The sequence below is a fragment of the Buteo buteo genome, chromosome 24 (genome assembly GCF_964188355.1).
Source record: "Buteo buteo chromosome 24, bButBut1.hap1.1, whole genome shotgun sequence".
NCBI lineage: Eukaryota > Metazoa > Chordata > Aves > Accipitriformes > Accipitridae > Buteo > Buteo buteo.
The window spans coordinates 23,490,118-23,503,742 of NC_134194.1; the positions used below are offsets into that span (position 1 = coordinate 23,490,118).

The 13,625-nt window shown below is 47.5% G+C and overlaps 1 protein-coding gene across 1 annotated transcript in view; it reads right to left on the reverse strand.

Moving 5' to 3' along the window:
• LOC142044565 (maestro heat-like repeat-containing protein family member 2B) overlaps positions 1-12,635 on the reverse strand; it is a 29,917-nt gene extending 17,282 nt beyond the window's left edge. The window contains exons 1-7 of the mRNA XM_075057154.1: positions 12,545-12,635; positions 5,186-5,325; positions 3,822-3,944; positions 1,873-2,038; positions 1,388-1,486; positions 658-809; positions 186-329 (exon numbers count right to left, since the gene is read on the reverse strand). Of these exons, the coding sequence (XP_074913255.1) occupies positions 186-329; positions 658-809; positions 1,388-1,486; positions 1,873-2,038; positions 3,822-3,944; positions 5,186-5,325; positions 12,545-12,572 (852 nt within the window). The 5' untranslated portion in view covers positions 12,573-12,635. The remainder of the gene's footprint in view (positions 1-185; positions 330-657; positions 810-1,387; positions 1,487-1,872; positions 2,039-3,821; positions 3,945-5,185; positions 5,326-12,544) is intronic.
• Between the last annotated feature and the right edge of the window lie 990 nt (positions 12,636-13,625).

Below are 13,625 nucleotides of genomic sequence, written 5' to 3' on the forward strand. Positions count from 1 at the left end.
CGCCCTGCCCCGGGTTTCTCCTTTTCTGCCCAAAGAGCCCAGGAAACCTCAGGCCTCCTCTGCTCTTCCTGTTCCTTCTCTAAGGGCTTCCCAGCTCCTCCTGGCACCCCACAGCTCCCCAGTGCCTCTTAGCACTCGCGCAGACCCACCCCAGCAGCCACGCCAGGCCCTGCGCAACATCTCACCTCGGTGAGCCGGGAGTTGTCTCGGACCTCCTGGTATTGCTGCAGGAGCCAGAGGAGCTGCTCCCAGGTCTGCTCTCGGTGCTGCTCCTCATGCAGAAGGACCCCCAGCATGGCAGCCACTGCCCCGAGGACAGCCTGCTTGTCCTGAAGAGGGAAGGGAGAGGCTCCGCTTGGAGGGCTGAAGGTCTGCCTAGTGCTCAGCATCCCCTGAACACCGGTCTGCCCTTCCCACTGGGAGGGGTTTCCCTTTCCCTTCTGCCCTGCAGAAGAAGGGCTCGCTCCAGAGGAGAGAGAGCACTTCCCCACCCTGCTACCCCAGCCCTCCCTGCAGAAAGGCCCCAAGGCTCGGCTGCTTCCCGTCGGGAAGCCCCCTTCCCCTCGGCCCTCTGCTCGCACCCCACTGGGCACAGACGGACCCAGCGCCATGGACATCCCTGCTGCAGCCCCGGGCGTGGAAAGCAGCACTTCTCACCTCTTCCTCCTTGCAGTCCAGCCAATTTGCCACCACATAGCGGAAGACCGGGTAAATGGCTTCACAGAACTGTGCTACCCCCTTGCGAGGGAAGGGGCATTGCTCCCAGCTGCAGAGGTATGTACTGACTCCTTTCGACCATTGCTCCAGGACTGCACCAGGACAAAGGAAAAGGGAGCATGTGAGAGTCTGCAGCAGGGACGGTACCTTGCGTTCACGCCCAAGCCTGCTTTAAGGACGGTCCCAGGCTCAGCAGGGCTTCCCTGGATCTGGATCTGGATCCAAGGGCAATCTGTGCTCTTGAGGTGCCTGGGTTCAAACACCCCACCGTTTCTCTCCTCCTCACACCCATCGCACCTTCTCCTCCTCAACGGCCCCTTCCCCTCCAGCATTTCCAACTGCACACCCTTCCCTTCCCTTTTCCCTTCCCTTCCCTTTTCCCTTCCCTTTTCCCTTCCCTTCCCTCATACTCGCCCTTTCAGAGTAGGGAGTTTAATCCCAGAGGGAAGCGGGGGAACAGAAACCGTGGGAAGGGACCCAGGAGTTTCTCCGTGCAGCGCTGCCGCGTCCCGCCCACAGAAACCTCCTGGCCTTCCCCCGCTCCTCCTACACACTCGCTGCAGTTTGGGATTGCCCCGGGCTCACACCCACCACGTTCCCTCTGAGATCACATGGAGGCATCGAAGGCCGCCCCTGCCCCTAAGACCCCAGCCAAGGAGCCGACACTCACCACTGCAGATGGCATGCAGGACCTCGCCGCTCCCCACCTGGGTCAGCACGGTGCGCAGGGCGAGCAGCGTCATTCCCACAAAGGGGATGCACCGCAGGGCTGCAGAGGAGGCAGGGACAGAGGGACCGAGAGGGTCGGTGAGAGACACGGGAGACTGGGGTCCATCCCTGCCAGGGCTGGGGCTGCTGGGCCACGCAGGACGTGCCGGAGGGTGTGGGACGGGCTGCCTTCCCCGGGGGGAAGCCCTTTGGGGAAACGGGGAGGACGGTGGGGGGCCAAGACCCCGCGGGTTTGTCTCCAACAGGTTCCCACCCTTTGGGAACTGGGATCGGGCTGATAAGGCAGAGCTGCCAACTGGCCCTGGCGCGGAGCAAGGAGGCACGGCAACTCCGTAGCCCCCCAGTTCAACACAGGGCGTTTAGGGAGGGGGAGGATCCCTTCTCCTTGTTATCACAGATCTCCACCCAAGGCCCAGGGTGCCATACCATAGCTGCGGGCCATTTTGCCCAAGGTGAGGAGCACAATCTCATCAGGGACCTTCCTCATGGCCTTCAGGTGGCTCTGGAGCTCGGACATGACAAAGTGGAAGTGGGAGCGGGCCAGAGCTACCAGGACGTCACTAGCGGCCATCTTCACGTCACCTGTCACACCCTGCAAAAGCGTCACAGGTTAAACACTCCGGAGAAAAAGGCTGAGGCACTAGGGCAGGCTGAATGACCCCATCTCCTCTGCAAGACCCCTCGGGACAGCTGTGCTCGGGGCCGAGCGGCTGCTGCCTCTTGTACCCTGGGATAGGCGAGCAGTTCCCTGGCGAGATGAGGGAGGCTTTGCCCCAGAACAGCCCTGTGCTGCTGCCTCCTCTCCCTCTCCATGCAGATGCCAGGATCAAACTGCCACAGACTCAAGACCCCCCTGGGACCTCTCCGTGGGGCTGGTGGGTTGCCACGGCCCTTCCTCAAAGCAGGACAAACAGTGTTGAGCTTGAACCCAGCTGTCGCTCAGTTAGAAACAGCCCCGAGTCCGCTTCTCTGCACAGTTCCCTGCCTCCCTGTGGAGTGACTGCTAGAAGCGACTTATCAGTATGTTCCCCGCACCCCCTTGAGGGAAGGCAAAACCTCCAGGGTGGAATGCAGTGGACACGCAAGGAATTGGTTCCCTAATAATTCTCTGTGCAATGTAACCTGCAACCTTAGATGTTAGCAACACCAAGGCAGTTTGGTGTGCTGACCCTAAGAGAAGTAACACGGAGGGTGGAGTGGAGCGGAGACGCCACGGCCAGTCTCTGTGATGTTATCGCAGGGATAGGGAACTGGAACGATAGGAAGGGTAGGTCCCTGCATTGAATCCACGGAAGCAAGGAGGTAAAATCATGGGGGTTCTGTCGATCTACTGCCCTACTTCTGATTTATCTCCTAAGTGCCCTGTCCTGGGGTACTGACACGCAACATCACGTCCTCTGGGTGAACTTTGCTCATTAGAATACCAAAACACACCTCCATCCCAAAAGCTACCCGCCTCCAAAGTGCAACCACCCCTCACTGAGCCTGCGCTCTGAATTTTTTTCTAGCATGTCCTTTTAAAAGCAAAGCGAGAGAACTTAATACCAATCAAAGTAAAGGCATGCATGACTTGAGTCACTCGAGCTCCACCTAAATAGGAAAATAGTGTAAAAAGGCCCAAAGAAAGGGTGACTATTAGGGAAGATACCGTCGTGGACAAGTTGGGAGGACATCACTGCCTTCTGGGGTCAGTCGACAGGCTGAACCTCTCTTCCCCCCAGAGGGACACCTCTTGGGTGAGATTCAAACACTCGGCTGTACCGAGTGCTTTCCTGGGAAACTTAGAATTCTTTAGAGCTCTTTTCCTTCCATAATTTAATGCGCTTGTAGTCGACTGTATTATTATTTGCACGTGCCTTGAAGACAGTGTATTTATCATCGGCAATCCAAAAGAACCTGTACTCCTGTTGCTTTAATAAACTGTACTATTCATTAAAATCTAGCCGTGATAGTTCATTGAACGCAACCAAGCTCCTTAAGTCTGGCTGTGATAGTTCATTGAACGCCACTAAACTGAAAGTACAGTGCGCTATTTGTGCGTCCGTAATCGTGTTAGTTCAACATATTGAACGCGACCGGACTTACAGTGCTGAATTGGGCATCACCCAGAATCTAAGCCTAGCCGCCCCCAGCCCCTCGGACATCTAAAGACAAGCTGGAACGCAAGGGGCGTTATTTTCTGCCCAAAGTCTTTACCCTTTAACACAACACTCCCCTCTCCAAATTCCCTGTCACGACGAGTCCCCAGAGCCTCTCCCTTAGGACCTCTGCTGGGTCTGAACAACCGAGGAACATCTCTGCGCCACTCTGTATTTCCCCCAAAACCAGGGGCAGAGGCAGGCTGCTTGGGTGGCCTTGAAAGAGAACAAGCTCACCTGGGCTGCTCGCATGTCACTCAACGCCTCTGCTATCAGGCGGTTCACAACGCCACTCGTCAAACAGCCGTCGTCTCCCCACAAGACGCTCTCCAGCTCCCGGTACGTCTCCACTCGGTCACCCTGGGGACGGACCACAAAGGGGAGTGATGGGACTTGCTTTGCCCTTGTTCCCAGGGAGCCACGACAGAGACCTGCTGCCCCCCAAATCATCTGCGTGACACGGGCACGAGGGACGAGTTGCAGGCATCGGTCAGGACAGCCACGGGGAACAGTAGGATCTTCCACGGTGCCTCTGACACGAGCAGAGAGTCAGACAGGGAGATCGACTCCACCGGGGCAAAAGGCCACATGGGAGCCTGGGCGGTCACTCCTGAAAACGGGGGATGGCGGAGGTCAGGGGGAAAGTGCCGGACAAGGAAGGGTGTGACTGTTCACTCAACTCCTGCCTAGATTTTGGCTAACCCAGCTCCTGCTAAGGCCTGGTGTATGCTGGGAGCAGCACCATTAGGTCAAAGCGAGAGCACCGCGTAGGCAGGACGCGTGGCCAGAGAGAGCTAAAGGGCCATGATGCAGCCATTACCAGCTGCGGATGGCTGTCTCCGGCAGCCATTACCTTTTGTCTGGCAGTTTCCTCAGAATCCACTAACGTAAGGAAATGGTATAGACCCAGCCTCCAAGCTGGAGGGTATAAAACATCAGCTTACTCAAAAAGCTTTTGAAGCAGATCCAACAGCAGCTGAACTGCTGAGGCTTTCATGCTTCCCGGTGCGACACAGGGGACGCCCACACCATGATGGAGGAGGAAGGGTGAGCGCTCTCTCGGTTGGCTCATAGGTTCATAGCAAAAAAATTCTTTTTTTTGCTCATAGGTGCACGATATTAAGAGTTACAGATTATAAGTTATGAAACCTTATGACTTGACTGGTGAAGGAGTGAATTCAGGTGATAGACGAGTCTGGGAGAAGGGAATTGAGCCCCTGTCATGTTTTTTCATTGTATTTCTTACTGAGCTCATGAAATAAAGTTGAAATCACAGCGTATGTTGTCCTGAACATTTGAGAGATCCAAATGGACCGTGGCAAAGGGGAAGGCATGGGAACGAGACCATGCCCCGAGGAGGGGAAGCCGTGAGCACCCTGCGCCTTGGGGCCCAGTGTTGCTCCTCGCACGGGCAGGAGCCCCAGCACTGGGAGCTCCCGGGGAAAGGAGTGGGGAGCAATGGTCCAGCTTGAGCAGCAGGATCGGCGCCTGGGGACAAAGCGCCTGCAGGAGGGCAGAGGTGCTGTCAGGTGAGACGCCCCTCTGCCACGGCACCCGGGGAAGCCAGGGGCATGGAGGGGAGCCCTCAACCCCCACCTCACCTCATGGTCTTGCAGTCGCTTTAGCAGAGAAGTCCCGACGGCCACAAAGGTAGTGACGGCCGCAGGGACAGTCCCCGTCACACCGCCTCTGTCCTCAGAACGCGCAGGTCTGGACTGGGAACGCACGCATGAGCAGAGAGCTGCAAGAAAAGAAAGAAATGGCTTTGCTGGCTGCAGGGCTTCGCGCCAGGGAGGGGTGAGGATCTTCCCAGACTGCCCCAGCACTACCAGCCTGTGCTGGGCTGTACTGGCAAGAGGGAAGTCAGTGGGATGAGGGGAGGGAGTCTTCCCCTCACCGCGGCAGTGGGAAGACCACCCTGGGGGACTGGGCCCATCCTGGGCTCCTCAGTGACAGAACGGCAGCGATGCGCTGGAGTGAGTCCAGCACAGGGGCCCTGAGCTGGCCAGGGGACGGACACGGGCTCCGCAAGGAGAGGCCGGCAGGGCTGGGGCTGGGCAGCCCTGACAAGAGCCGGCCAGCCCAAGTCACCTCTGAGCGGTCCCCAGCTGCCTCACGGAGGGCAGGGAGAGGATGGATCCAGGACCCTCTGGGACGTGCCTGGCAGCAGGATGAGAGGTGATGGGACGCAGCCCCCAGCACCCGGCTGGGACAGACACTGCCTCCAGCACGTATCAGACCCCAGCCTCCCACCAGCCCCTCACCTCTGAGCGCTCTCATCCTCCGCATGGGCAGCAGGATCCCACGGATCGACACGCTGCTCCTCCAGGCAAAAGCCATGAGCAACTGGGGCAGCGCCAGCCCCAGGAGGAAGATGTAGAGCCCAACCACTGTGACCTCACAGAGGGCTCCGGTGACATGGGGACATGTGCTGGGGACGCAGCAGCACCCTGGGGACCCCCCAGGCCCAGAAATGCAGGATTTTCCATCCCTTGAATTTGCTCATGGTCCTCAAACAGTTTTAGCAAAGACTTGCTCCAGACAGCCCTTCCCAGCTCTGTCCCTGGGAAGACTGGGACTTCTTTTCTCTCTCAGAAGAGAAGACTTTTCCTTCGGCAGGGGACTGATACGGGTGGGGTGTCCCAGGCCCTTGTGCCTGAAGGCAGGAGTCTGGAGAAGAACAAGCAGCAGTGGATGGGGATCAAGTCAGGTGAAAGGCAGAACATTAAAGCAATTAAGTTTACTAAGAGTAAAGAAATGAGTCTTAGGACCATCAAGAAGAAGGAGAAATGTTTGTAGAGCACGCAGATGGAGTAGTGCTCACAGAAAAAAAGTACTATTTGCGAATAAAACAGGATAAGAGAAGGAGAAAAGTACACAAGCAAAGGGGTCTGGAACCAAGTAAGTTGCAGAGAACCAGCTTCTTGGGCTTTATACACTTGTGTTAGACCTACCTCTTCCTGCCACATCTTATTAAAGAGAATATATTTATTTTGCTTTTCCGTTCAGCATTTGTTGTTGATTTTCTTTTCTTGTTACAGACAAACCATTGTATATTTTGCTAATGAAATATATTTCAAGTTGTATAGTTGAATCCCAGCCTATTAATCAACAATGTAGAAAGCTATCTTTTGACTGCCAAATAGAGCACAAACTGCTCGAAGTGTTTTATTTTAATGCTCTATAAGTAGTGGCTAATACTTCAGCTATATAAAATGAGCTATTGATATTTCAGTGCATTCCTATTTGGAGTGCAGAAAGCTTCGGATTTTTTTCATTTGTATGTAATTAGGCTCTAAATTTTAATTATTTGCTCTACAAAGAAGGTAGAGAGTAGAGATACAAACATAAACTTTCTCCTGTATCCTTGTCATTTAATTACCATCATTTCACAGTCTAAAATACAAAGCTTTTCTCAACCACCTAATGAATGAGGTTCTTGTGTAATTGAATGCAGGGATATGACTGAAGAGCAGTAACTTCTGTGTCATTTAAAAATATTAGTGGAAAACAAAGTATGTGAGCTTTACGGAATAGGCAACACTAGTGAGCAGTATATTTAGAATATCTTTCCTCTCAGGACCAGGAAAAACAAAAAAAATGTTTTTACTCAGTAGATATGACATATGCTTATATCTGTAACACTTACTTGTTCACCCTACTGAATAAAGCTGTAAAAGTGCTTTTCTAGCTTTTCAAAGTTTTTGAAGTGCTTAATTCCAGCACCGGTAGAAGAGAGTAAAAAAGATTCCATCCTTCTTTGTGCACTATGATTTTGATTGATCACTTGCCAGTAAATTAACACTATACAAACCAGTGGACAGTAAAGGAATTGCATACATGGCGTTGAATGTACACTTTGAAAATGGTATTTTTCTTCTCCCCAACATTCTGAATGCTAATATATAGAAAATAAAATCTTAGCCTAAAGCTCCAGCCTCAGGCTGTGTCTTCAGAGACAATGATTACAATCTCTCTGTAAACTGAAAAATTTCAAATACAATTTTGAAGAAGAACAGAGAGACAGGAGAAGCTCAGTTTAAAGCTTCAAAGAATTTCTTGTTCAGTTAACTTACTTTTAACATATTTATTACTTTGGGGAGGAATTCATCTGCTGGATTTCAAATTTTCAAGCAGGATTTCCTACCTTTCTACATGATTTCCATTTTTTTCTCTCTACTAAGGGATTAAAACAAACCACTGCGGGGGTTTTTCCAATGGATTTTAGACTTAACTTTATTGCAAACAAATGTTACCAGTTATCCTCTCTATCCAGCTGGTTGGTTTTCTTCTTCTAGATTCCTAATATGCAGTCTCACAAACAAAAAACCCAAGATCCTTACTTGCTCCGCCCTAACTCTTACTATATGCTGCTGGTGCATCTGAATGAAACTATTTCACTGTATGAAAAACATATTTTTGACAAGCCAACAGCAATTTTTAAAAAAATTATAAATTCTCAGAATAGTAATTTATCCCACAGTTTGGATTTAAAAAATTGAAAAAGATCTCATCTGATGAGGTATTCATTTTAAGCTCACAACTCATGTATCAAATCAGTTTTCATAAATCTGAAAAAAAAAATAAAAATCATCTCTTTGCTGAAAAAAAAATGATAGACTTCAGCTAAAAGAGTTTTTCAGAAAGTCATGTGTGTCTGTAAAGAGATGCTTACAATAAAAGTGCCTCTTAGCTACAGTGGTCTTGTGTACTTAAGCACATCTCCTTTGATTTGCAGCCAATATCCTGATATCAAACCAATTGTCCTTCTATGTTTTTCTTCTACTAAACTGTTGTTTGTTTTTTTTGATGACTGTAAGTAGTAGTGCACGTGACAGAGCTGATAAGGAATCCAAATTTCTGCCAGCCTGTGTCTACATCCTGTTTAAATAACCCCCTGTTAACTCCTATGGAAGCTGACGCAGCTGCAAGGAAGATACTATATAGTTCATTATGCCTTAAAAGACCTCGTCTGACTTGATCAGCTCATCCTAGTAGTACTTCTGGTAGTACTTCTGAAAAATAGCTTTATGGATAAGGACTTCAAAGTCAAGTTCTCAGGAACGTTTTTATTTCAGGAACCTTAATGAAGCATCACAGCTACAGCAGTTGCATGTTTCTGTTCTATCATTTCATTTTCCCATACTTGATGACTGACCACTTGAACAACCACAGTGCATTTAAAATTCATAAATGTATGTTAACATAATACTAGGGATGAAGTTCTTTTGCATGACATTGAGGGCAGAAGACAGGAGCAGAAAAGGGCTTCACAGTTACAAGAACAAGATTTGGATTAGAAGCAACTCAAGCAGCCTGTTAACTCTTGAAGCACAATTTTTGTGAATTTCCCTTGTCATCACTTCAGAAACACTCTCTAAATTATGAGCACGTGCATGGTTTTGCATTCCCACTTTCTATTACCCATTGATATCAGAAGCTGAATTAAGTCTGACACTTTAACACTAATGGAAGGGATTACCCCATTGCATTTTGTCTTATCTTAATTTTCTTCTGTTTAACTTCAGAGTTAGCTATTCATTTTGCTTTGGTATTATTGTTTCTGGTTTTTGTTGTCTTGTTTACCACTTCCTTTAACTTTGAATTCCCCCTAGGGGTTGATTAGCAATGTGCAATTTAATGGGGAAAATGACTACTTCCTTGCCTTGCAAGATTTAGAAATGGCAATTATAAAAAGTTCCCATTCCAGCTTTTGCTCTGAAACCAAGTCTTTGAAACAAAACTCATACTGCCTATCTTCAGCAATATTGTTTTGTGAGCTCTTCAGCAAGCCATTTCTTATAAAATTCACAGTAAGGATGACATTTTTTGCTTTGTGTCCATACAGGGACACAAATTTGCTTTTCAACTCTCAAAAATTCCACATCTTTACAGATTTTAGACTAATTTCAGGCTGCCTGACTGCCACAGTTTGTGTGCTGCCTGATTTGTTACGTTTGCTGCCAAATCCCCTGTTCAACTACGCTTATACGTCCCAGTAGCATTCTTCATGAGGACACATTGCAGGAGACGAGAAACTTTATTCCTTGCATTACCTCAATTACACATGTCCATCCTTAGGTTCTTTACAATCATATAGTATCTGCAGATATACTGATGATCTGCGTACTGGTATATGCAATGTACATTGTTTCTTTTTATAGCATTAATGATACTCAGCTTATCAGATGGAGAACATTTTCCTACTATGATGACATTTTTTAGTGCATCATAATACTTGTGTGTATCTTTCCACTCTCTTCTAAATATCTCTATGTTTTTTGTTTGAATTTCCTGGTATTTTCACATTTCCTTGAGCTTGTTTGCAGTCATGGTTTGAGACTCTCGAGTTTTAAAAAAACATGAGATCTTGTAATATCTTTCAGGCTCTTGAACAGGAGCCGGATCTCAGGGAGCAGGAATGGATGGACTCTCCAAGGAGATGTGGAAGGTTCATCTGCAATAGTTTGGGAACTCCAATAGGACCCAAAGGGATACTGTAAGGATAGTAAGGATTCTAACATTGTATGTTCACTCTCGAGATCTCCATATGACCTAAATGGACCTAAATTTCAAAACAACTTCTACTATATGAAAATGTTAATACGAGAATGCTCTCAGGGAAGGATCTCCAGTCAGTGAATGTACTGTTGAGATAAAGAACACCATCTGGACTAAAGAGCAACCTGTGAGAGATACTAGGCCACTAGATAGTCTCAACTAACTAAACGGACAAGAGTAATGTCCTGTATGTATCACACAGCTACCACACTCAAAAAGCCCCACAGATAGACTGTATCACTTCCAGATAAATCCCTGATGCTTTTGAGATTGACACTGGTCTAGAGAAGGAAAAGAGTAAATAAAATGGGCTAGGGACTAATCTCTGGTTCGCAGGTTGGCAACACAGCAGTTTCTACTCACTTGCCAGAATTTTTTTTGTCCTCAAAATAGTACAGTAACATCTAAAGTGCCTATTGGGAACAGATCCTAGCATATGCTGTTGACTCAAGCCACTCCTGAGAACTGTCTGGGAGATTACTAGGTTGGAGCAGATCAAAACTATGCCAGAGTATGCTAGCAATAAAAACGCATGGATGACTTCTCAGCAGTGCTCGAGCCCTTGCCATTCACTGTTTCACTCACTTGTAAATACACAAGCTAGGTGACCAAGACTAATGCACTGAAGTTGTCTTACTGAAAACAGCAGCACCAAAACTGTCACCGCTTTTCTAACATACAGCATGATTTCTGTATGCCTGCTATGATGCATGTGCTTATACAAGACTCAGCAGGACTCAGTTGCAGTATCGAAGTCAGACTGAGGAGTCTTTAGAAAAGTATTTCTTGGCACAAATTTCACCTCTTTTTGTATAAGCACTAGCTGGGGTCCCAATTTTCACATGTCAAGACAAGTGCTACTTTTCATATGAAGATTTAAGTCATACAGCCTTATGCAGATCTGGCAAGAAACTATAAATGTAAAGACACAAGAACTGATGAAGCTGAGGTTGACAGGGAACATCCTAGCTAGAATATTATCCAGGGAACTGCTGAAGCTGCCGATCTCTGTCATCTTTTCAAAGTCACATGTAGCACAAAAGAGGGCCTTCTTCAGAAATTAATGGCTCCATAGATAAAACAATGGATTAGATCAGTTTCTCAGGAACTCTTTAAGTTCTCTGTCCTCTGCTCTGATAGGTGTTGATTCAAGATCTCTCTGTACTCAGAAGCTCTACAGTTGGATATCCTGGCAGGAGCAGTGGGGGACAGCAGCCAGGCAGACCAACACCTACTCCTTGTTCTCTCCGTTAAGTCAATAAACCTGAAGGAGCATAAAAGTGACTCCTCTGAGAGCAAAACCAGAATGGGATGAAGGGGCCTGAGATTTTTAGAACTGGTCTCCCATATATCAGAACGATGTAGCAGGAAACACTTTCTTTTGATCCCAATTCACAGTTCCTTCATAGCCAGAAGAAATTTCATTACAGGAATTTTCAAACCACTAAACTGGCAAAAAGGCATACAAGCCTTTTTATTCCTTCTTCTCCTTTTATACTTGTTCCATAAAACCATTTCCCACTCTCCAGCTCATGATCTCTCTAAGCAGGAAAGTCCTATCTGCCACACACTTGTCATAACCTAGGTAGGATATGACAAAGTTTCAAATACATCAGTATTTATAAAATTAGAAATGTCAAACTGCAGAAAAGAAAAATAAAAAGGAAAAAAAGGGTGGTGGGGTAAAAATCAGTTTCTACCTTGACTGTTAGGCTCTTAAGCTGCCAGTATTTAACATTAATGTTTCTACTTCAGGCTCATGATTGCTACAGTTCTGCCATTTGTGGATATCAGTGTGAGATTATCTGCCTTTCACCAGCTCAGGCAATCCACTTCTTGATGGATATGATTTTATTTTACCTTTTAATGTTTAAAATGGTGAGAATCCAGCCCTCCAAGCTATCATTACGCTTCTCTTGATTTAAATACAAGAAGTTAGCTCCACTGGTACATTCATCCACAGGAACGTTAGCACTTCCAACTTCATAGACAACCATAAATTATTTCTGTCAACAGCAAATTACTAAACATAGTACAACACTCTATGAAAGACAAAAAGAATGCACACAATCAGCATTTCCCTTTATGACTATGAAAAGCTCTAACAGCAGATAAGCCTGAACTAAACATCAATCAAATCTGGACCCCAAACAGGGTACGGCTTATGATATGTCACACATCTGGACTCGACTATCGAAAGCAATCATGCACTTAGGAAATTTGAGGCTGTTATGCAGAGGTTTAACTAGAGTCTTGGCAACTCAATTTGGGACATGAAAGGTATTTGCACTACAGTACCAGGTGCAGTAAAGGAAACTGGTCTTGCAGTTCGATTCCAACACCGCGTCCGCAAACAAAACAAGGCAGCTACGTGTGAGGAACATGGATGGAAATCTCACCTGCCATCCTGAAGTTACGCTGTGGCATTTCGTCACTTCTTGTCACTTTCCTCGGGCTTGGTAAAGCCTTTGCAGAGTCTGAAGCAAAGGCCCATAGCTTCTTCCCGTTTGTAACAGTGGATGCCTGGGTTTCGGCAGGTTGGTTTGCTGTGGGGCACCACTTGTACCCTCGATTTGCCTTCACACATGCGTCCTTGTACTAAAAAAGGAAAATTGCCAGTCATGACGTTATACTATCCACAGGGCAATAGAGTGCACTGCTTGTAAGAGCATTTAATACAGCAAATAATCCTTAAATATCTTGATTTTTTTGACAGTTTAGTCACGTGCTTAGAGTCTGACCGCCAACACAATCTAACAAGAAGAACTATTAAGATAAGTAGAGATGCATTTAAAAAAGTGGGGGTTCTCTTTCCTCTCCTGAGGGTTTATCACCCAGAGCAGGCTGAAGTTCTGATCCTGCAAACTGCTCCCCAGTGCTTGAATGCTCACTCTGGGAAACAAATTCTTTGGCAGGTCCAATCTTTGTTTACTTTCTAGTTTGAATGAAATGAAAGCAGACGTTTAGCAATAAATGCAGCATGATGCTCCTTACCTCATACTCCTTTTCCTCTAATAGATCTGTACCTTAGACTAGTTGAGGATATTCTTTCCCAAAGCAGGCACTGAAAACCACTTAACCGTTTAACTGTGAAACACGTTACCACATCAGGTGTGTGCCGTTGGTGGAGCGGAGACTCCCCGGCCACCCAGCGCTGTTTTGCCTGCTTGTTACTTGCTACAATAAACCTTGATTGGATTATCCCCGGGCTGGCGTACAAATTTTCATCATAACTTATAACAATTTGGTGCCGTGACTCGGATAAGGTTAACTTGGTTTGGAATCTAAACTCTGGGGAGGCGCCCCATCCTTGGATGGCCCCGGAGTGGACGATATCCTTTCCAAGACCCTTACCTCCGAACTCTAAATTTGGCAAGCAGGCAAAAGAACACTGCAGTACCCCATAATTTTCGTGCACGAGGATCCGGACGAAGACTCCAGGTTAAGTGAGTATTGAAAGCGTTTCCCGTTCAGTCGGGG